The sequence below is a fragment of the Ranitomeya variabilis genome, chromosome 2, assembly GCF_051348905.1.
Source record: "Ranitomeya variabilis isolate aRanVar5 chromosome 2, aRanVar5.hap1, whole genome shotgun sequence".
Lineage (NCBI taxonomy): Eukaryota > Metazoa > Chordata > Amphibia > Anura > Dendrobatidae > Ranitomeya > Ranitomeya variabilis.
In genome coordinates, this window is record NC_135233.1 from 681,594,101 (window position 1) to 681,616,719 (window position 22,619).

General features: G+C 42.9%; 1 protein-coding gene across 7 annotated transcripts in view; it reads right to left on the bottom strand.

Moving 5' to 3' along the window:
• EYA4 (EYA transcriptional coactivator and phosphatase 4) overlaps window positions 1-22,619 on the bottom strand; it is a 533,493-nt gene that overhangs the window by 67,837 nt on the left and 443,037 nt on the right. For all 7 annotated transcript variants that reach the window (XM_077289339.1, XM_077289336.1, XM_077289340.1 and 4 more), the window contains one exon: window positions 6,981-7,064. In XM_077289339.1, coding sequence (XP_077145454.1) covers window positions 6,981-7,064 — 84 coding nt within the window. The remainder of the gene's footprint in view (window positions 1-6,980; window positions 7,065-22,619) is intronic.

Genomic DNA, 22,619 nt, shown 5'->3' on the forward strand with positions numbered 1-22,619 from the left:
TACCTAATACTAGGTGGCCCAGATCAATTAATTTTCCAATTTTAATGTGGATTTAACCTCTTAAGGACCGAGCCACTTTTTAGGTTAATGACTGGGCCTCATTTTTTTAAATCTGACCAGTATGAGAACTCTGGAAGGCATCAATGGATCCCAGCGACTCTGGGAATATTTTTTCCTGACATACTGTACGTCACGATAGTGGTAAAATTTGTTACATATGACTATTGCAATTTTCAGACTTTTAATTCTTACGCCCTTAAACTAGAGAGTTATGTCACACAAAATAGTTAACAAGTAACATTTACCACATGTCTACTTTGCATAAGCACAATTTCTAAAGGGTATTTTTTCTGTTGCGAATTTAGAAAGGTTAAAAAGTTGATCCACAATTTCTCAATTTGCCAACAAAATTTATAAAACTATTTTTACTTTAGGGACCACATCACATTTGAAGTGACTTTGGGGGGCTTATGTGACAGAAATGACCTAGAAGTGACACCATTCTTAAAACTGCACCCCTCAAGGTCCTCAAAACCACAATCAAGAAGTGTATTAACCCTTAAGGTGCTTCACAGGAATTAATGCAATGTAGAAGGAAAAAATAAAAAATATACTTTTTTCACAAAAATTTTATTTAGCCCCAATTTTTTATTTTTTATTTTCACAAGGGTAACAGGATAAATTAAACAATATAATTTGTTGTACAATTTCTCCTGAGAACAAAGATACCATGTATATGAGGGAAAACTACTGTATGGGTGCACAAATGAATTCGGAAAGGAAGGAGCACAGTTTGAGTTTTTGAACTTAAAAATGGCTAGAATCGAGAGCAGACACCGTGTCACATTTGGAGATCCCCTGATGTGCCTAAACAGTAGAAAACTCCCACAAGTGACCCCATTTTGGAAACTAGACACCTTAAGTAATGTATCTAGATGTGTGATGAGCACCTTTAACCCCCATAACCCACTGAAGTTTATAATGTAGAATATAAAAAAATCACATATTTCCCAGAAAAATGTTCATTTAGCCACAATTTTTTAAATTTTCACAAGGGCAACTGGAGAAAAAGGACTCCAAACTTTGTTGTGCAATTTCTCCTGAGTATGTTGATACCCCATATAAGGAGCAAAACTACTGTTTGGGTGCATGGCAGGGCTCAGAAAGGAAGGGGCATCTTTTGACTTTTTAAAAGCAAAAATTGCTGGAATGGAGAGTGAATGCCACGTCGGATTTGGAGAGCCTCTGATGTGCCTAAACAGTGGAAACCCCCACAATTTAATCCATTTTGGAAACTAGACCTCTCAAGCAATGTATTTAAATTTGTGGTCAGCATCTTGAACCCCCATATGCATCACCGAAGTTTACATTTTTTCACAAAAATGTTCTTTTAGCCTCACATTTTTTATTTTCACAAGAGTGACAGGGAAAAAAATCACAGTGCAATTTCTCCTGGGTGTGCCAATACCCCAATATGTGGTCAAGAGCTACTTTTGAGGCACAATGCAAATCTCAGAAAGGAAGATGTGCCATATTGGAGATCAGATTTTGCTGGAATGATTTGAGGATGCCATGTCACATTGGAAGAGCCTTAGGTGTGAAAACAGGAAAAAAAACATAAGTGATGTCATATTACAAACTACACTTCTCAATTAATTCATCTAGGGGTGCTGTAAAAATATTAGCACCACGTGTCTCATAGATATTTGTACTAGAATAATAAGAATAATTTTTAATTTTTATAAGGGATCATTGGAAGAAAAGGACCTCACAGTTTGTTGAGCAATTTCTCCTGATTGTGCCAATATCCTACATATAATCGAGAACTACTTTTGAAGCAGAGTGCCAAGCTCAGAAGGGATAGACCACCATAATATTGTTCAGATATTACGGTTATGGTTTGTGGGTGCAATGACCCACTGGAAGAGCCCCTTTGGTGCCAGAACAGCAGAACTTTCCCACAAGTGACCCCATTTTATAAACGACACCACTCTATTAATTCATTTATGGGTGCAGGGATCATATTGAAACCATGGGTGTGTTACAGAACTTTATACCATTGGGCAGTAAGGAAAATAACATTTTGACCACAAAAATTTAGATTTAGCCACAGATTTTACATTTACATGGCACTATAATTTGTCACACAATTTCTGCTGAACATGGCAATACCCCATTTGTTTCTGTACTGTACTTTTTAGCCACATGGCGAGACTCGGGAGAGATGGAGAACTATTAGACTCTTGAAAAACAATTATTGTAGAATAGTTTGGGTACTCTAAATATAGAGCCCCTAAGTGCTAGAAGAACAAAATAAACCCCTCAAGTGACCCAATTTTGGAAATTATACCCCTGCCAACTATGTGGAGGCAAAATGTGGTTTAGACACACTGTGGGGCTTAGAAGGGAGTGGGGCATTTGGATTTGAGAAAGCAGAATTTGCTGGATTTTTTTTTGAGGGGTGAGAGGGGAGATTTTATTGGGAACATTTTGCATAATATTTTGGATCACATCTATCCGGCGCTCTACACTGAGCACTTACATCTGGTTTTCCATCTAAACCTCCAAATGACATGATTTATATGAAACCCCTGAGGTAGCCATTCACTATAAAGAGACATCAGAGTTACTCTGGATTCTGTCTGGCTTCTGGTCAGTGGTGAGTGGTGTCCTTCTTTTAAGAAGTGCACAATACTGTGGTGGACCACACTTTTTATGTAAGCCTAAAAATATGGACATCATTGGATCATAGGCCAGACAGCATTCACAGTGCTTCCATCTGCCTTATGTAGGGAATGTTCCACCAGGGGCTCTGTCTGAATCACATATATAAAATATTTACATGGAGGTTTTGGTGCAAGCGCTCAGCACAGAGCGCAGTATAAATATGAGCCAAGCCTTACTGCAATCTTTGGGAGGCAGAATGAACAAATCAACAGCAGAATTGTTTTTATTTATTTTTTACACCATTCTTCATGCAGTATAAGTGATTAGACAACTTTATACTTCAGGTCAGTGTGATTACAGTGACACCAGATTATGTAGTTTTTTTGATTAGCTGCTGTCACACACTAATTGTATTTGGCTGCTGTCGCAAACTAAATTTTGCACAGCCATATTTTGAGAGCTCCAATTTTTCCAAATTTCTGCCGACAGAGTCAAGTGAGGGCTTGTTTTTTGCAGAACGAGTTGACATTTTTATTCGTACCATTTTGGGGCACATAACCTTTTTTGATCGCTTTCTATTTTTATTTTTAGGAGTCAGAATGAACAAAAACGAGCAAATCAGGAATTATTATTTTTTTGTTGTTTTTTTAATGCCGTTTCTCATGTGGTAAAATTGATAAGACAACTTTATTCTTCAGGACAGCACAATTACAGCGATACCTCATTCATGTAATTTTTTAATGCTTGCCACTTTTATGCAATAATTTTTTTACAGAAAAAATTATTATTTTTGCATCGCTATATTCTGAGAGCTATAACTTTTTAATTTTTCCTCTGATGGAGCTGTATGGTGGCTTTTTTTTTTTTGCAGGAAGAGATGACGTTTTCACCTAAACCATTTTTAGGCACATTCATATTTTTGATCATGTTTTATTCCACTTTTTTTCTGCAGTATGATGAAAAAGCATTGTTTGCCACATTTTATTCATTTTTTTACTGCGTACACTGATAGGATTAACAAGTGTGACACTTTTATAGATTTGGTCATTTCACACAATACCAAGTATGTGTACTTTTTTATTTTTTTTTTCTGTTTATTAGTGTAATATAATATATATAGGTTTATTACCATTTATATTGACACTGGTTAGAATCGTACAATTTGACCTCGTCACGAAGGGGAATAAAGGCTTGACGAATGAAGGTGTTAAGAAAAAAAGTAGAGTGAAATTGAATATTAGTTATGGGTTACACTGAGAGGTCAAATACTACAAGCCCTCATGGTCAGTGCTATCTAATGAATCTACTCCATACATTTCTATAATAAATTCATAATATTATGGTTTATACTTTGCCATCCTGTTCTTAATTTTTACAGAGCCTGATTCATATGGAATTTAACAGGCAATGCTAATTTCTTACAGAACAGAAAATGCCATTGTACCTCATGCAGTAAAGCAACTTGTAGTTCCTTAGTACCAATGAAAAATTGTTAACTTAGAAACTATGATATTTCATTTGCATAATATGTATCATGTTAAACAGTATAACGTTATCTAATAATCTGTTTCAAATTTGCTTTAACACTTTAATCAAGAAATGATTGCTACTCCACTAATGCAAGAAGCACAGTTTTTGCTTCATACGATCTATAACCTTACACAATGAATATGATGAAAAGTTTATATTTATTATACTTGGACACAATGCAGACTGTCCAAGTTGAAATTAAAGAGTTAAATTATACACAGACACCACTCAAAACAGCAGGTGTCTAACACGGTTTGCCTCCTAGAAGAGTGTCTCTGGAGTTCTGAGGGCCATCATTCCAGAAACATACCACAGTCCCTCTGCCAAGAGCTGCACTTCCAGGCATTCCATCATAGCATACATGACAACGGATAAAGTATCATTTGTAGGGTTCGTCAAAAACTGGCAAGGATTTTCTGGCTGGATGACCAGGATGTTGAAATAGAGTTAAGCAGATTACAACTTATGATTAAATATCAAACCCTGTAATCACACTTTAATTGGAGCTATTAGATAGACCAGATATTAAACAGTGTATGGAGTTGAACATCTTCACTCCTTCAAACTTTAGTGGATACTCCTACTTACTACTGATCAGCTCCTTTTTATTTGAGCTGAAGATTGGGTGGGTCATCAATGTCAAAGTAGTTGAAAACCCCTTTAATGACCAGTTCAAGATAAATAATAACCCACAGTTACTTAGACCAGCATATAAATGTTCACCTAACTTTCATTCCATCATAAACTTTGCATTCAGGCGAAGACAGGTAAGTGTTAGGGTACCGTCACACAGTGGCATTTTCATCGCTACGACGGCACGATTCTTGACGTTGCAGCATCGTATGATTATCGCTCCAGCGTCGTAGACTGCGGTCACACGTTGCAATACACGACGCTGGAGCGATAATTTCATGACGTATTTGCGATGTAGAAGCCGTTGGTTACTGTGCGCACATTGTATACAACCTGTGTCACACGATGCAATCATGCCGCCACAGCGGGACACTAGACGACGAAAGAAAGTTTCAAACGATCCGCTACGACGTACGATTCTCAGCGGGGTTCAGGATCGCAGTAGCATGTCAGACACAGCGATATCGTAACTATATCGCTAGAACGTCACGAATCGTGCCGTCGTAGCGATGAAAATGCCACTGTGTGACGGTACCTTATCAAAACAAGCTCACTAATTAATTCACTGATAACTCACTCTGCCATGTACAGTGATAAATAGAGGCTGCCAAAGACAAATTGTTTACATATGTTTATGCAAGGCATCTAGAAAAAAACTAAGTCAAATACATAGAAAGGGAGTACATATTGAACTATGAAAACTTATATAATGATAATTATAATTAGCCACTCAAACAATAAATGAGCGCAATTTTATTAAACTACTGAACATACAGAAATATTGTCTTTAAAAACTTTTAACATTAAAAAATGTGGTCAGGATTACACGGAAAAATGTTATGAAAAAATGTATCATAAATGATAAAAATAAATAGAGTAGGAGGACTTCTTAAAGAAAAACTAACAGGTCCGTGAGAGCCAAAATTCTTGCTGGTTGATAGGTGATAAAATACTTATTTCATGCATTAAATTGCAAATTAATTATTTAAAAATCATACTATGTGATTTTATGTTTTTCATTTTTAGATTCTGTCTCTCAGGTGTACCCATGATAAAAATAATAGACCTCTACATTCTTTATAAAATTGGAGGTGTATCAAATGCTTATTTTTCCACCGTATAAGAAGAGAAACTGCCCAGAAGTGAATAACTCTGACATACGTTTCGCCTTAAGCTTCCTCAAGGAGTCTTCTTTATGTTTCACCTTTACCTTTCCCAATGAGTCTTCCATTTTCTGAATGATCCTCCCCACATGTATTCTTATGTTAAAAATTTTAACGTCATATTTTTGTATGTTCAATAGTTTAATAAAATTGAAGTTGCATTTACTATTTGAGTGGCTATTTATAATTTTGAAAGTATTCATTTTTTCTTATGAAACCCATTTACTAAAAATGCTTTTATGACTAAAAATGCACGTGATTAAAAAAAGACCCACTGGAGATATCCATATCCTTTTTAGAAGCCAAAGGAGGAGCATAAAATGTATCAAATATTCATAGAACTAAAATATGTAAAATTACAAGGTTATATATTACAATTATACGTACAAGAGTACTAAAAACACAGACAGTATCATTATTTTAAAAAAAGCTGTGTCTGCTACAGTACTATTCACTTGAACACTACAATATCAGCTTCTGCCCAAGTTCAATGATATTTTGATTGCACTTAAAGGGGTATTCCCATCTCCAATCTCAAAGAGCCTATCCCAATATGTAGTAGGTGTAAGAATAATATTAGCAAATACCTCCAAATAGAAATGTAGTATAGTTCTTCTGATTCACCATGTCTCTTTCCTCATGTGCAGGCATTGCAGGATCTTAGGCATCCATGGTTATGACCACTGATATAGTGCCAGTTAGTTAGCTAGTTGACGTAAGCATGGACACCTAAAGTCCTGCAATGCCTGCACATGAGGAAAGAGAAATAGTGAATCATGGGAACACCTCTTTAAAATGTAATTACTGTTAAAATGAATACAACAACAATAGTGAAGATCACTCTGCCAAACTGTATTTATATTTTTTTTTATCTTTGTCATAAACGTTCTTTGAAAGACCAGAACAATTTTTGATCAGTTCATTAACATATTGTGTAAAATATTTAGTGACAAGTCTTAAAATGTTGTATCAATAGAAGATTCTTACCTTTCCATACTTTTGTGCAAATGTCCCAGTTAGCAGCGAATGAAAAATGATTATTGTTTCATCCAGATCCCACACAAAAACTCGCTAGAAATAACAAACCACAATACAGGTATATTAGATGTGAGAATATATAATGCATATAGTTATACATAACATATTACCTACAGGTGTCTGATTTGACAAATAACGCACCATCTTAAACGAGATAACCTTTTGTGACAAGTTAAGAGGATTAAGATATTTTCACATTTAACAAGCCCTTGACTGATGTCACGTTAGGGGTTAAATTACGTATTTTTGTAACATATGTGGATGCTATCGAAATACATAAAATACATCTTTTATGTTTGACATAGGGTGATTTCAAGAGCTTGTGTCATATGACAGAGATCTTAAAATGTCAATGAAGTTGAAGCGCAGGTTGAAATTATTACAACAGTGACCAATCCCAACAAATAATTGACTGTCAATTTCTGGTATGTCAAGATGGGACTGGGTAGCAGAGACCCCAGGGAACCAGATGAGCACAGGAAAAAACTTTCGAAGAATTTGTTTGAGTGTTAATACTTTTTTAAAAACAATCTGAGTCATTTTAAAACATTCTTTATTCACTGGACCTGTTTTTTAACTAACCCCTTCACCCGGAAGCCTGTTTTCACCTTCCTGACCAGGCCCATTTTTACAATTCTGACCACTATCACTTTATGAGGTCATAATGCGGAAACTCTTCAATGGATCCCACTGATTGTGAGACTGTTTTCTCATGACATGCTGTATTTCATGATAGCGGTAAAATGTCTTTGATATGACTTTGCTGAAAATTTCGCAATTATCAACCTGTAAATTTTTATACCCTTAAATCAGAGAGTCATATCACACAAAATACTTAATAAATACCATTCCCAACATGTTTACTTTACATCAGCACAATTTTGGAACCAAATTATTATTTTTTTAGAAGTTAGAAGGGTTAAAAGTTGACCAGCGATTTTCAATTTACAGAAAATTATGACAGAAAATATCCAAAAGTGACACCATTCTAAAAACTGCTCCCCTCAAGGTGCTCAAAACCACATTTAAAAAGTTTATTAGCCCTTTAGGTGCTTCACAGGAGCTGAAGCAACGTGGAAGGAAAATTACATTTAAGTTTTTAGTCACAAATATGATCTTTCAGCCCTGATTTTTTTATTTTCACAAGGGTAAAAGGAGAAAACGGACCACAAATATTGTTGTGCAATTTCTCCTGAGTACGCCGATACCCCAAATGTGGGGGGAAACCTCTGTTTGGGCTCACGCCAGGACTAAGAATGGAAAGAGACCTTTTTTTAACTCAAAATTTGCTGGAATTGAGAGCGGACGCCATGTCGCATTTGAAGAGTCCCCGATGTGGAAAACACTCACAAGTGACCCAATTTTAAAAACTAGACCCTTCAAGGAACTTATGTAGCTGTGTGGAGAGCACTTTCCAGGTGTGTCACAGAAGTTTATAACGTAGAGCCTTGAAAATAAAAAAAAAATCACATTTTTCCAACAAAAATTATCTTCTTGCCCCGATATTTTTATTTTCACAAGGGTAGCAAGAAAAATTGGACTGCTAAAGTTGTGCAATTCTCCCGAGAACACAGATTCCCCATATGTAGGGGGAAACTACTGTTTGGGCGCACCGCAGGGCTTGGAAGGTAAGGAGTGACATTTTGGAGTGCTGACTTTGATGGAATAATCTGTAGGTGTCATGACACATTTGCAGAGACCCTGATGTGCCTAAACAGTGGAAATCCCACACAAGTGACACCATTATGGAAACTATACCTCCCAAAGAATTTATTTAGATATGAGGTGAGCACCGTGAACCTCCAAGTGCATCACAGAAAATTTTAACGTTGAGTCGTGAAAATTTAAAAAAGCACACATTTTTTCCACAAAAATGATTGTTTAGCCCCATTTTTTAAAATTTGTTTTCACAAAGTTAACAGGAGAAAATAGAAAAAGTTGTCTGGATTGCAGACTTTGATGGAATGGTCTGCGTGCGTCATGTCAAGTTTGCAGAGCCCCTGCTGTGCCTAAACTGTGGAAATCCCACACATGATCCCATTTTGGAAACTACACCTCTGAATGAATTTATCTAGAGTCATAGCTTTACAGTAATGATTACAATGCTTTTGGTTTTACTGGTGTATGAATTTATACTGTGGTGTTATGTGTAAGATGTGTGGGGTACATCAGATTATACAAGTGTGTTGGGTCAACAGGGTACAAAATAACTTTATTAATTTGTGGACCTGTGGTACACTTTGAAGCAATCCTAAATGCAAAGGCCTGGTTTCTCAAGGCAGGTTTCACAATGGTAAGTTGTGTCCTTTTGAATTCCCATCTTGGAGCATACTCTGCAACGTTTTTGTGATCGTCCTGTCCTTGCTGTTTGGGGAACCTTACCTGGAAAATGTTGACCTGGGACAATACGGGCACTATCATTTTCTGACGTACTGGGACTTTTCTTAGCATTTGCCCAATTAGCGTCTTAGGGAGACCTCGTTGATTTTTTCGCACGGTGCCACATGCAACTATATCTCTGACAGAGATGGTCTTGAAGAGCGGGATGCTGGTGTAAAAGTTATCAATGTAGAGGTGATAACCCTTATCCAGCAGTGGGTGCAGCAATTACCACACAACTTTACCACTCAACCCCAGGATGGGGGGGCATTCAGGGGGGTTAATCTGGGTGTCCTTACCCTTATAGACCCTAAATCTGTGGCTGTACCCTGAGGTACTCTCGCAGTTTGTACAGTTTTATTCCGTACCTGGCCCTCTTACTGGGCAGGTAATGTTGAAATTGTTGAAATGAACCAGAGATTCATCTGTAGCAATGTCCTTCTGGGGTTTGTACGCCTCAGTAAGTTTTCTGCTGAAGCATTCAACCACTTGCCAAATTTTATATAGACTATCAAAGTTTGGATCGTCTCGGGGAGGACACTGCGTATAGTCACTATAATGCAAATTTTTTTGGATCGCTTCAAATCGTGTCCTTGTCCTGGCTAGAGTTGAGCGACTTTTACTTTTTTAGGATTGAGTCGGGTTTTGCGAAACCCGACCTTCTCAAAAGTCAGGTCGGGTGAAATCGGCTGATTATTGCGAAAAGTCGAGGAGCCGACTGAAACACGAAACCCAATGCAAGTCAATGGGGAAGCAAAGTCGGCAGTGAGTGGAGGACAGGAAAACACCTACAGTGCCCATTGTAATGCCAAAACATCAATTCTTGTTACTTAAGCTTGTCAATCTTAATTTACCTTATAATAATAGTTAGGCATTGACAACAGGGGGTCATTTGGCTAAAGTTGCAGGGGGTAGGGCTGGATCAAGATTTTCGTGGGCCCAGGAAACGCGGAATACGTCACGGCGGTGGAGCAGGGAGAGGTAAGTATTTCAACTTTGCAAGTGCTGTGATCCTGAGCAAGCAGGGGGTTCACTAGTTGGCACTGGCACAGGGCCCCTCATAGTACAGGGGTGTGTTTGATGGCGGGCGGCGCCTCTCACTGCCAGAGACACGTTTGCATACTATGAGGGGCCCTGTGCCAGTGCCAACGAGTATGCCCCCCACCTGATGAAGGAACCTGCACTTTCATCTGCACCATCCTCTTTGTCCCTGTGTAAGGTGGTATAGTATGCGGGAAGGGGAACCTGACTTTCAGTAGGGTCAGATTCTGTCTGTGTAAAGTGCAAGGGGAATGTAGTGGTCTGGGTCAATGTACCAGCAGACTCATCTAGCAGTGGCTGGGCAATGGGCAGGATGAGGAGGAAACACAGTTATAGGCCCAAAGAATAAAGTAGGCTACATGCAGTTCAAAATTGGTAACAGGACTAAACAGGTGGCATTGCTTTGTTCAGTGGAGGAAAACTGTAATGAGTGGCAGACACAGTTAGTAGGCCCAAGTAATAAAGTGGGCCAAATGCAGTTAAAAATTGGTAAGAGGAGTAAACATGCGGCACTGCTTTGTTCAGTGGAGTAGAACATCAAGGAGCGGCAGACACCGTTAGTAGGCCCAACCAAACAAGTAGGCCAAATGCAGTTTAATATCTGATCTAGGCCGAAAGCCTGAAAATTGAAGCTCAGCTTTGTTCAGTGGAGAACAAGAAGGAGCGGCAGACACCGTTAGTAGGCCCAACCAAACAAGTAGGCCAAATGCAGTTTAATATCTGATATAGGCCGAAAGCCTGAAAATTGAAGCTCAGCTTTGTTCAGTGGAGAACAAGAAGGAGCGGCAGACACCATTAGTAGGCCCAACCAAACAAGTAGGCCAAATGCATTTTCATATTTTACGTAGGGCGAAAACCTGAAAATTGAAGCTCAGCTTTATTCAGTGGAGGAGAACACCAAGGAGCGGCAGACACCGTTAGTAGGCCCAACCAAAGAAGTAGGCCAAATGCAGTGTAATATCTGATCTAGGCCGAAAGCCTGAAAATTGAAGCTCAGCTTTGTTCAGTGGAGGAGAACAAGAAGGAGCAGCAGACACCTTTATTAGGCCCAACCAAACAAGTAGGCCAAATGCAGTTTAATATCTGATCTAGGCCGAAAGCCTGAAAATTGAAGCTCAGCTATATTCAGTGGAGGAGACAAGCAAGGAGCGGCAGACACCGTTAGTAGGGCCCAACCAAACAAGTAGGCCAAACGCAGTTTAATATCTGATATAGGCTAAAAATTGAAGCTCAGCTTTGATCAGTGGAGGACAGCTGTATTGAGTGGCGCAGACAGACACAGGTAGTAGGCCTAAAAAAAAAAGTAGGCTCAATTCAGTTTAAAATTGGTTACAGGGGTACACAGGCGGCATAGCGTTGTACAGCGGAGGATGATTGTAAGGAGTGGTGCTGACAGACTTAGTAGGCCTAAAATAAAAAAGTAGGCTAAATGCAGTTCAAAACTGGTAACAGGAGTAAACTGGCGGCATAGGTTTGTTCAGCGGAGGACGATTGTAAAGAGTGGCGCAGACAGACTTAGTAGGCCTAAAATAAAAATTAGGCTCAATGCAGTTTAAAATTGGTTACAGGGGTACACAGGCGGCATAGCGTTGTTCAGCGGAGGACGATTCTAAGGAGTGGCGCAGACACACTTAGTAGGCCTAAAACAAAAAAGTAGGCTCAATGCAGTTTAAATTTGGTTACAGGGGTACACAGGCAGCATTGGTTTGTTCAGTGGAGGACGATTGTAAGGACTGGCGCAGACAGACTTAGTAGGCCTCAAATAAAAAAGTAGGCTCTATGCAGTTTAAAATAGGTTACAGGGGTACACAGGCAGCATTGGTTTGTTCAGCGGAGGACAATTGTAAGGAGTGGCGCAGACAGACTTAGTAGTCCTCAAATAAAAAAGTAGGCTCTATGCAGTTTAAAATAGGTTACAGGGGTACACAGGCAGCATTGGTTTGTTCAGCGGAGGACGATTGTAAGGAGTGGCGCAGACAGGCTTAGTAGGCCTCAAATAAAAAAGTAGGCTCTATGCAGTTTAAATTTGGTTACAGGGGTACACAGGCAGCATTGGTTTCTTCAGCGGAGGATGATTGTAAGGAATGGCGCAGACAGACTTATTAGGCCTCAAATAAAAAAGTAGGCTCTATGCAGTTTAAAATAGGTTACAGGGGTACACAGGCAGCATTGGTTTGTTCAGTGAAGGACGATTGTAAGGAGTGGCGCAGACAGTCTTAGTAGGCCTCAAATAAAAAAGTAGGCTCTATGCAGTTTAAAATAGGTTACAGGGGTACACAGGCAGCATTGGTTTGTTCAGCGGAGGACGATTGTAAGGAGTGGCGCAGACATGCTTAGTAGGCCTAAAATAAAAAAGTAGGCTCAATGCAGTTTAAATTTGGTTACAGGGGTACACAGGCAGCATTGGTTTCTTCAGCGGAGGATGATTGTAAGGAGTGGCGCAGACAGACTTAGTAGGCCTCAAATAAAAAAGTAGGCTCTATGCAGTTTAAAATAGGTTACAGGGGTTCACAGGCAGCATTGGTTTGTTCAGCGGAGGACGACTGTAAGGAGTGAATGACACAGTTAGTAGGCCAAAACAATAAAGTGAGGTAAATGTCTGCCAAACAAATTTTCATAAATAAACAGGTGGCATAGCTATGTACAGGGGTGGGCCCCTCTGCTGAGTAGCAGACAGCGGTAGTTGGCGCAAAGTATTAACTGGTCTAAATGGAGGCCAGGGCCCCTGTATATTTTTACTATCATCTATAATTTCAACATATTTTTATTGGCAGTGCCATTGAAGGATTTAACAGCACAAACTACACAGTGGTGGAGCCGGGAGAGGAAAGTTTTGCAAGTGGTAGAGCGCTGTTTGAGCTGTGGGGGACACTCTCTCGTGGGCGGCGGTACTGGCCCAGGGCCCCTCATATTACGACGGTGTGTCTGACGTTGGTTGTGCACCACCACCGTCAGAGACACTTCATTGTACTATGAGGGACCCTGTGCCAGTGCCGTCGCCCAAGAGTGGGTACACCCACCTGTCCAGGCAAACGGCACTCGCACAGGTGCTTGCGCTAGGTGGTGACCACGGCCCTGTGGGGGGAGTCAGCCCATTTATGGAGGTAAAAAAATGGCCTATGGTGGACATTCAGCAGCTGCAAATGGAAGAATTGGAGCAGTCAGTAAGAGGAGTCCAAAAGCAAGACATTTTTCAGGCAAACTACGTGTCAGCAGGGGAAGGTGGGGCAACATAATTAGAAATCCATGATAGGTTAATTTTAATGAAGGTTAGATCATCAACATTTTGGGTAGCCAGTAGTATTGAGCGATACCTTCCGATACTCAAAGGTATCGGTATCGGTTGGGATCGGCCGATATCCCAAAAATATCGGATATCGCCGATACCGATACCAATGCAAGTCAATGGGACACAAGTATTGGAAGCTATCCTGGATGGTTCCCAGGGTCTGAAGGAGAGGAAACTCTCCTTAAGGGCCCTGGGATCCATATTCATGTAAAAATAAAGAATTAAAATAAAAAATATGGATATACTCACCCCTCCGGCATCCCCTGGACCTTACCGATGTAACCGGCAGCCTCCGTTCCTAAGAATGAGGAGTTTAGGACCTTCGATGACGTCGCGGCTTGTGATTGGTCGCGTGACCGCTCATGTGACCGCTCACACGACCAATCACAAGCCGCGACATCATCGCAGGTCCTAAACTCCTCATTCTTAGGAACGGAGGCTGCCGGTTACATCGGTAAGGTCCAGGGGCCGCCGGAGGGGTGAGTATATCCATATTTTTTATTTTAATTCTTTATTTTTTACATGAATATGGATCCCAGGGCCTGAAGGAGAGTTTCCTCTCCTTCAGACTCTGGGAACCATCCAGGATAGCTACCGATACTTGTGTCCCATTGACTTGCATTGGTATCGGGTATCGGTATCGGCGATATCCGATATTTTTGGGATATCGGCCAATCCCAACCGATACCGATACCTTTGAGTATCGGAAGGAATCGCTCAACACTTCTGGGAACCATACACTAGGAACTTCCGGTTCCGATTTCCGATATCACAAAAATATCGGAACTCGGTATCGGAATTCCGATACAGCAAATATCAGCCGATACCCGATACTTGCGGTATCGGAATGCTCAACACTAGTAGCCAGACAAGCCCTTTTTTCGGTCAGTATTGAACCAGCAGCACTGAAGACTCTTTCTGACAGCACACTAGCAGCTGGGCAAGCGAGCTCCTGTAATGCATTTTCTGCCAATTCAGGCCAGGTGTCTATTTTAGATGCCCAGTAATCAAAAGGGAATGACGTGTGAGGAAGAACATCGATAAGGGAGGAAAAAGAGTTCATAACCATACTGGACAAATGTTGTCTCCTGTCACTTTGAATTGATGCAGCAGTACCTGTCGTGTCTGCGGTCATTGCGAAATCACTCCACAACCTGGTCATAAAACCCCTCTGTCTAACGCCACTTCTGATTTGTGTACCTCTAACACCTCTGCCATGTTGCGCCCTGCAGCTCGTGTGAGAACCATCACCGACGCTGTGTGCTGGGAATGCCTGTACCAAACGGTCTACAAGAGTTGCTTGTTTGGTAGCCAATATTTGCTCAAGGTTCTCATGTGGCATGATATTTTGCAATTTCCCTTTATAGCATGGATCCAGGAGGCAGGCCAACCAGTAATCGTCATCGGTCATCATTTTGATAATGCGGGGGTCCCTTTTTAGGATACGCAAGGCATAATCAGCCATGTGGGTCAATGTTCCAGGTGTCAATTCACTGCTTGAGCTCGGTTGAGGAGCACTTTCTGGCAAATCAACATCACTTGTCTCCCGCAAAAACCCTGTACCTGACCTTGCAACGCCACCAGTTTCTATTGCCCCCTGAGTAGCTTCCTCCCTGTCACGGGGTACTGGGTAGACTACAGCTGATTACCCGGGCCCCTGCAATATCCCTCAAACTAGGGAAACCCTGTCTGTCCCTCTCCCAGAGTTTACACTGAAGGTGTGCATGTATGGGCTGCCAGGCCTGACCCTGAGTCCTGTTTTAGTACTAAGCTGAAACTTCCACCTGCCACCCAGTGATAAGACGTCTCACCAACCCCTACAGAAAGCATAGACAGGGAAAACTAAAACAACGCACCACGCCGCAGACACACAGGAAAACACTATAATGTGCACAGGGCAAAATAATACAAATATAGGAAGGAGAAATATAACGAAGGATAATACACCACCAGATATGATATTTCCTCTCCTAGACCACCACTCCAGACCGAGATCACCAGGCACAAGACACAAGCTTTAATCGGCGATGCCCAAAGCCCAGCAAAACTATTTAAAGGCAATGGGCGTGACTAAGCCTCCAACCCGAGTACCAGCGAGATTAACCCTGGAAAATCTGGATCAATCTAGCCGGCGCCACTGAGCATATAGTGGACGAATGAGGAATTACCGCTGTCTGTCGGACGCCCTAGTGTGAACAGCGTCCGATATGACAGTACCCCACCTTCTACGAGGGACCCCAGGGCGCTCACGACTTATAAGACCCGGTGTTATGATAGGGCTAGCGGAACGCACCTAATGAAAGTATATATTTTATTAGGATAGATGCGTTCGCAGCCCGGGGTCCACTGTGCAGGAGAACCTGCTGCTAGTAAATAGCGGAACTAATGGCAGTGTTAGCTAACTCTGTTACTTCACAGAGCAGCCGTGAACACAAAGCGCTGTGCCCTGTTAGACTCCACAGAGGCACAGGTTAACTGTCTAAACTAGAGCAGTCAGTGGTCTTGCACGCACACGAAACTCCTCGCCGGTGGTGCCAGCATTCTAGGGGCTTATTTCAGCCGGGTCCCTGAACACACACATACAAGACCACACTGGCGCAAAGTACATAAATGAAAGCAATACTAGCGCATGGCCGTGCGGCCATGCGAGCCTTATATAGCTGCAGCAAGTAAAAGACCTTCCCAGAAGGACCAATGAGAGGCTGCCATACCTGAGCATGTGACCCTAAATCTCCACTGAGAGATCTTGCCCTGGGCATGCTCAGTGTGTGCCAAGCAGGACTTAGTCCTAGCACCTACAGGACCTTCCTGAAAGGACCAATGGACTTAGCTGCAGTATCTGACCATGTGACCCTCGATCTCCACTGAGAGATCTTACACAGGGCATGCTCAGAACGAGAAGAGCAGGACTTAGTCCCAGAAGTGTCTGCTCGCCGCTGCCCAGCACTGACTTCAATGGCAGCAGGAAAAGCAGCAGTAACTCTTTGTACAGACTGGGACTGAGCAAGACACTGGGACTGAAGTCTCCGCTGAGCAGGCTCCACTGCGGCAGGAGAAGAATGGGAGACCGCAGCGGAGATGGCCCGAGATTACCCCTGTGCAGAGGTGGGAACTCGACCCCTAACATTACCCCCCCTCCTAGGGCCCCCCTCTCCTTGGGCCTCGCCACGCTCGAAGGCAGCAATGAGGTGCAGAGCCCGAATATGCTCAACAGACTCCCAGGACCTGTCCTCAGGACCATGACCCTTCCAATCCACCAAATAATTTTTTTTACACGTACCACCTTGCACCCCAAAATAGCGTTCACCTCGTAATCGTCCGTAGATGAACCTGATGTCCCAGCAGATGACTCGGAAAACCGGGACATGTATACGGGTTTCAAGAGGGACACATGAAAGGTGTCGGTGATACCCAGGCATGGCGGAAGGGCCAAACGATAGACCACAGGATTAACCTGTTCGAGGACCTTGAAAGGACCCAAGTAGCGAGGTGCAAACTTAGCGGACTCCACTCGCAGCCTGATGTTACGGGCGGAGAGCCACACTAAGTCGCCAGGAGCAAAGGTCGGAGCGGGGCGCCGATGTGCATCGGCGGAGGACCTGATTCTCTCCTTGGAGGCCTGAATGGCATCCTGAGTGCGGTCCCAAATATCCCATGCTTCCACAGCCCAGTCTGCCACCCTGGAGTCGGCAGAAGACACGGGCATAGGCACAGGTACCCGCGGATGCTGACCATAGTTGAGGAGGAATGGGGTTTGTCCAGTGGAGTCGGCAACCGCATTGTTCAGCGCAAACTCTGCCCACGGTAGCAAGGATGCCCAGTCATCCTGCCTGGCTGAGACAAAATGTCGCAGATATGTGACCAAGGTCTGATTGGCCCTCTCTACCAACCCATTCGTCTCGGGATGATATGCGGAGGAGAGATTTAACTCAATGCTGAGAAGACGACAAAGCTCTCTCCAGAACCGAGACGCAAACTGGGGACCCCGGTCACTGACAATCTTGTCTGGCATACCGTGTAGGCGAAAGATGTGATTTATGAACAACGCTGCCAAGGCCCGTGCCGAAGGTAACCGCGGAAGTGGCACCAAATGCACCATTTTGGAGAAGTGATCGGTGATAACCCAAATGATGGTACAGCCCCGAGACTTGGGCAAACCCACCACAAAGTCCATCCCGACCATCTCCCAGGGCCTGTCTGCCACCGGCAATGGATAGAGTAACCCAGCTGGCCGTTGTCGAGGAGACTTATTTTTGGCACAGGAGACACACGCCAGAATATAATCCCTGACATCACGGACCATATGTGGCCACCAATACGTCCTCGCCAACAGCTCAGATGTCCTTTTTGTCCCAAAATGACCACCCACCCTGGACGAATGAGCCCACGAGAGAACCTCCGGTCACAAATTGGGTGGTACAAAAGTCTTGCCCGGAGGCACAGACTTTAGCAAAACCGGGGCAACGGTTCTCAGGCTCTCAGTGGGGACAATAAGCTGCGGCTCCTCTTCCTCCTCCACTGATGACACCATGGAGCGAGAGAGAGCGTCGGCACGAATGTTCTTCTCCCCAGAAAGAAAATGGAGGGTGAAATGGAACCGGGAGAAGAACAAGGAACATCTAGCCTGGCGAGAATTTAACTGCTGGGCTGTCTGTAGGTACACCAGATTTTTATGGTCTGTGAAGACTTGGAAAGGAAAACGAGCTCCCTCCAAGAGATGTCTCCACTCCGAGAAGGCCAATTTCATGGCAAGCAACTCCCTGTCCCAGATGGAATTATTCCTCTCTGCTGGTGAAAAGGTCTTTGAAAAGAAGAAGCAAGCATGCTTCCGACCTTGGGCATCCTTTTGGAAGAGGACTGCTCCTGCACCAACAGATGAGGCATCCACCTCTATGATAAAGGGTTTGTCTACATCGGGGCAATGTAGGATGGGAGCGCTAGCGAAATGTGACTTTATGGAATTAAAGGCCTTGGAGACCTCCACAGACCACGATTTGGGATTTGCTCCCTTCTTGGTAAGGGCAACCAAGGGAGCTACCAACGTTGAGAAGTGTGGAATGAACTGTCGATAGTAGTTAATGAACCCCATAAAGCGCTGCACCGCTTTAAGAGAATGGGGTTCATGCCAGTCCATCACAGCCTGTAGCTTGGCAGGATCCATAGCCAAACCCTGGGCAGAGATGATATAACCAAGGAATGGCAAGGACTCCTGCTCAAACACACACTTCTCCAATTTTGCGTAGAGGGAGTTTGCCCGTAAGAGGTCAAAGACTGCGAACATCTCTCCGATGGGAGTCGATATCTGGAGAGTAGATGAGAATATCATCCAGATAGACTACGACCGAGGTGGTGAGCATATCCCAGAAGATGTCGTTCACAAAGTCTTGGAAAACGGCTGGGGCATTACAGAACCCGAAGGGCATCACCAGATACTCATAGTGCCCATCCCTGGTGTTAAAAGCCGTCTTCCATTCGTCCCCCTCACGGACGCGAATCAGATTGTAAGCACCCCGCAGATCTAATTTTGTAAATACCCTTGCTCCCCGTAGCCTATCAAAAAGCTCAGATATCAGGGGTAATGGGTATTTGTTCTTAACGGTGATGGCGTTAAGACCCCTGTAGTCAATACATGGATGCAGTTCCCCATTCTTCTTCTGAACAAAGAAGAACCCAGCCCCAGCAGGCGACACTGACTTCCTGATGAACCTTCTTGCCAGATTTTCTTGGATGTACTGAGACATAGCCTCCGTCTCCGGGAGAGATAATGGATAAACTCGACCCCGGGGAGGCTCTGCACCAGGCAAGAGGTCAATAGGACAGTCATAGGGGCGGTGAGGCGGAAGGGTCTCCGCCGCCTTTTTGGAGAACACGTCCGCATGAGACCAGTATTGCTTGGGAAGAGAGGATAGATCTGCGGGTACCTCAGTAGAAGCAACCTGAACGCACTCCCTTTGACACCTACCCTCACAAGACTCACCCCATCCCAAAATTCTGCCAGAAGACCACTCGATATGTGGAGAGTAGTACCGTAACCAAGGTATCCCCAACAGGACCTCATCAATACCCTCAGGTATGACGAGCAGAGATATGGTCTCCTGATGGGATGGTGACATGGACAGAGTAAAAGTAATGGTCTGGTGAGTTATCTGTGAAGGTAGTGTCGACCCATTCACCACTCGTACCGTAACTGGTTGCGCTAGCATAACCAGGGGTATTGCGTGACGTTGGGCAAAGGCGGAAGACATGAAATTGCCCTCTGCCCCAGAATCCACGCAAAGCTCTACTGAGTGGGAAGATGAGCCAATGTTAATTGTCCCCTTAAAGGACAATTTTGAGGCAAACGTCGCCGTATCTAGTGTACCTCCCCCGACTACCACTAGAGGCTGATGTCTCCTCGACCGCTGAGAACATCTGGTGGCAAGATGTCCAGACTGCTGGCAAACATGATGAACCTTGGATGCCAGTAGGAAGCAGCTAAGGCTTGTAATATAACTTGCCGTGTCCAAACCCTCAGAATAAGTATGAAAATAGCTATGGAGGATATTCACTAAATTAAAACATAACTTTTAATAAATATGTAAAATACTCGGGCCCTTAACAAAACACATACATAGACAGTGTAACAAAGTGCTAAAGTGAACCAGTGCTGAAAATTTAAAAAATTGGAACAGTCTTACCAATTTAGACGGACAAATGGAGGAGGTCTCACCAATTCTGTGGAGTAGGTGGTTCCAAGACGAATACAAAACGAAGAAAAACAGGCCAAGGGTAGGGAAATGTAATATTGTCACTGTCTTCCCTGTGAACCCTTGAAGAGCTCCTGTCCTCACAAGGACAGGCCCCAAGTGAGCCCTGCTATGGCCACCCACCAACCACAGTAAACCCTAATTGTCTCTTATCTCCCTACGCGTTTCAACTCCAATAAAGGAGAATCATCAGGGGAGTTATATATAAAAAATGCCAATGGGTCTCCTTAGTAATTCAGTCCATAAGAATCCATACTGGTCCGTATACAACTATATGCAGAGCGGGTCCCGCAGTGGCTGGGAGTCCCGCCATAAACCAGCAGCAACAACGGTTATGTCCGCAGTTTATAGTCCTCGCATACTGACCGAAAAGCCTCCTTTTTATATACATATATATTTGTCAGGTGTAGATGTTTAAGCCCCAATTAAAAAGGAAATAATGCCACATACCGGATCCCAGCTGCATCCAATGCTTCACTGCGCGGTAAAACGTTTCCGGCAACTGGCGTGCATATACCGGAAGTGACGGCATGTTACAAGAGGTCACTTCCGCCCACCATTTTTCTGAAGCCTACGCTGGCCCGGGGGAATGTCAGCAATACAGGGCATTGTGCACGATAGCACCCATAGAGATAGAGCACAAGTGCTCTAGCACCACAATGCCACCACGGACACGCATCCAATCCGCGGCCAGCATTATACAGGACGAAACATATGTCCACGCCATCTTACGTATGTCAATTCCGGCAGATCCCCTGTAAATGAATAATACCACGGCGCCATATCATGTGCGCCATAAAGACCCTATACTCGGGTACTAGTGCATCACTATACAGGAAATATCCATTATGTTGGGCTCCATATTACCGGAGCTCATTACCCTGATGAAAAATAGTGTTAATATATCTATTATTACTGTCAAATACGTTGAAATAAGATAAATCTACGCCATAATGTAAATATATGTTGTTACCATTGAATAAGCTGGCATAAAAAAAAACAATATAAATAGATCTATACCACATCATGCGTCATCCAGGTGTAATTCCATTACAGGCACTATATATGAAACACAACACATTGTTATGGCTAGATATTATCATAGTGTCTGTATATGACTCCAGACAGAATACCCTTACATTTGACAGGATTGGTGCCCAGTGGGGGGGAGGGAAGAGAGAAAGACGAAAAGACCTTACTCTATAGTAGCACCCTGCAAAATTTCCCCCCAATAAATACCTGGATCTCAAAAGGGAATTAGGATAACCCATATAATTAATGTCTCATTAACCATAGTGATGGTAACAGGGGCATCCCTATTCAGTTTATAAGTAGGATGTAAATAAGAATGTATATAGCTGAAATTGGACAAATATAACGGAGGGGGCCAATATGGAGGATGCTGAAGGAAAAACATAGATGATAGGTCCCAAGAAAAAACAAAAATACTTTCAAGGCTCCAAATGGATATAGTGTTCAAAATATGACCTCCATTAGATATTGCCAATGAAAGCAACTGTAAATAGGGGCAATGGCTCCATTATTACATGGTATATTTCAATATGACTTATTTTGTTTTCTTTGACTGTTTTCATAGTTAAAGGCCTACGACTGAGTCCAGACACAGAGAAGGAATACACTACGAGATAACCACACAAATCCCCAACAGAGACGTCGAACAGTTAACTACTACTCATGAAGCTGGCAATTCCTATGGTAAGGTAAGGTAAGGTATATGGTAATTCCCATGTGGTAAGGTATAGTGGAACGACAAGGGAATATATGGGAAAAAGGGGGGGGGGGCCAAGGGGATTGTTTTATAAAAAACATCCAAAATTGATCTGATCGTTCAGGCCTAGGGGATGGCGAGTATCCAACATGAATATCCAGCTAGCCTCTCTCTGGAGCAATAATCTATCAAGATCACCACCTCTAACTGGCATATCAATTCTGTCAATCCCCATAAATCGTATTGCTCTCACATCTCCCCCGTGCATGCTATTCACATGTTTAGCAATTGGGGTATCTCTTTTATTTCGTATATCACCCAGGTGTTCCCCCACCCTTCTCCTCAACTCCCTTATTGTCTTTCCAACATAGGTAATGCCACACTGACAAATGGCTCTGTAAATG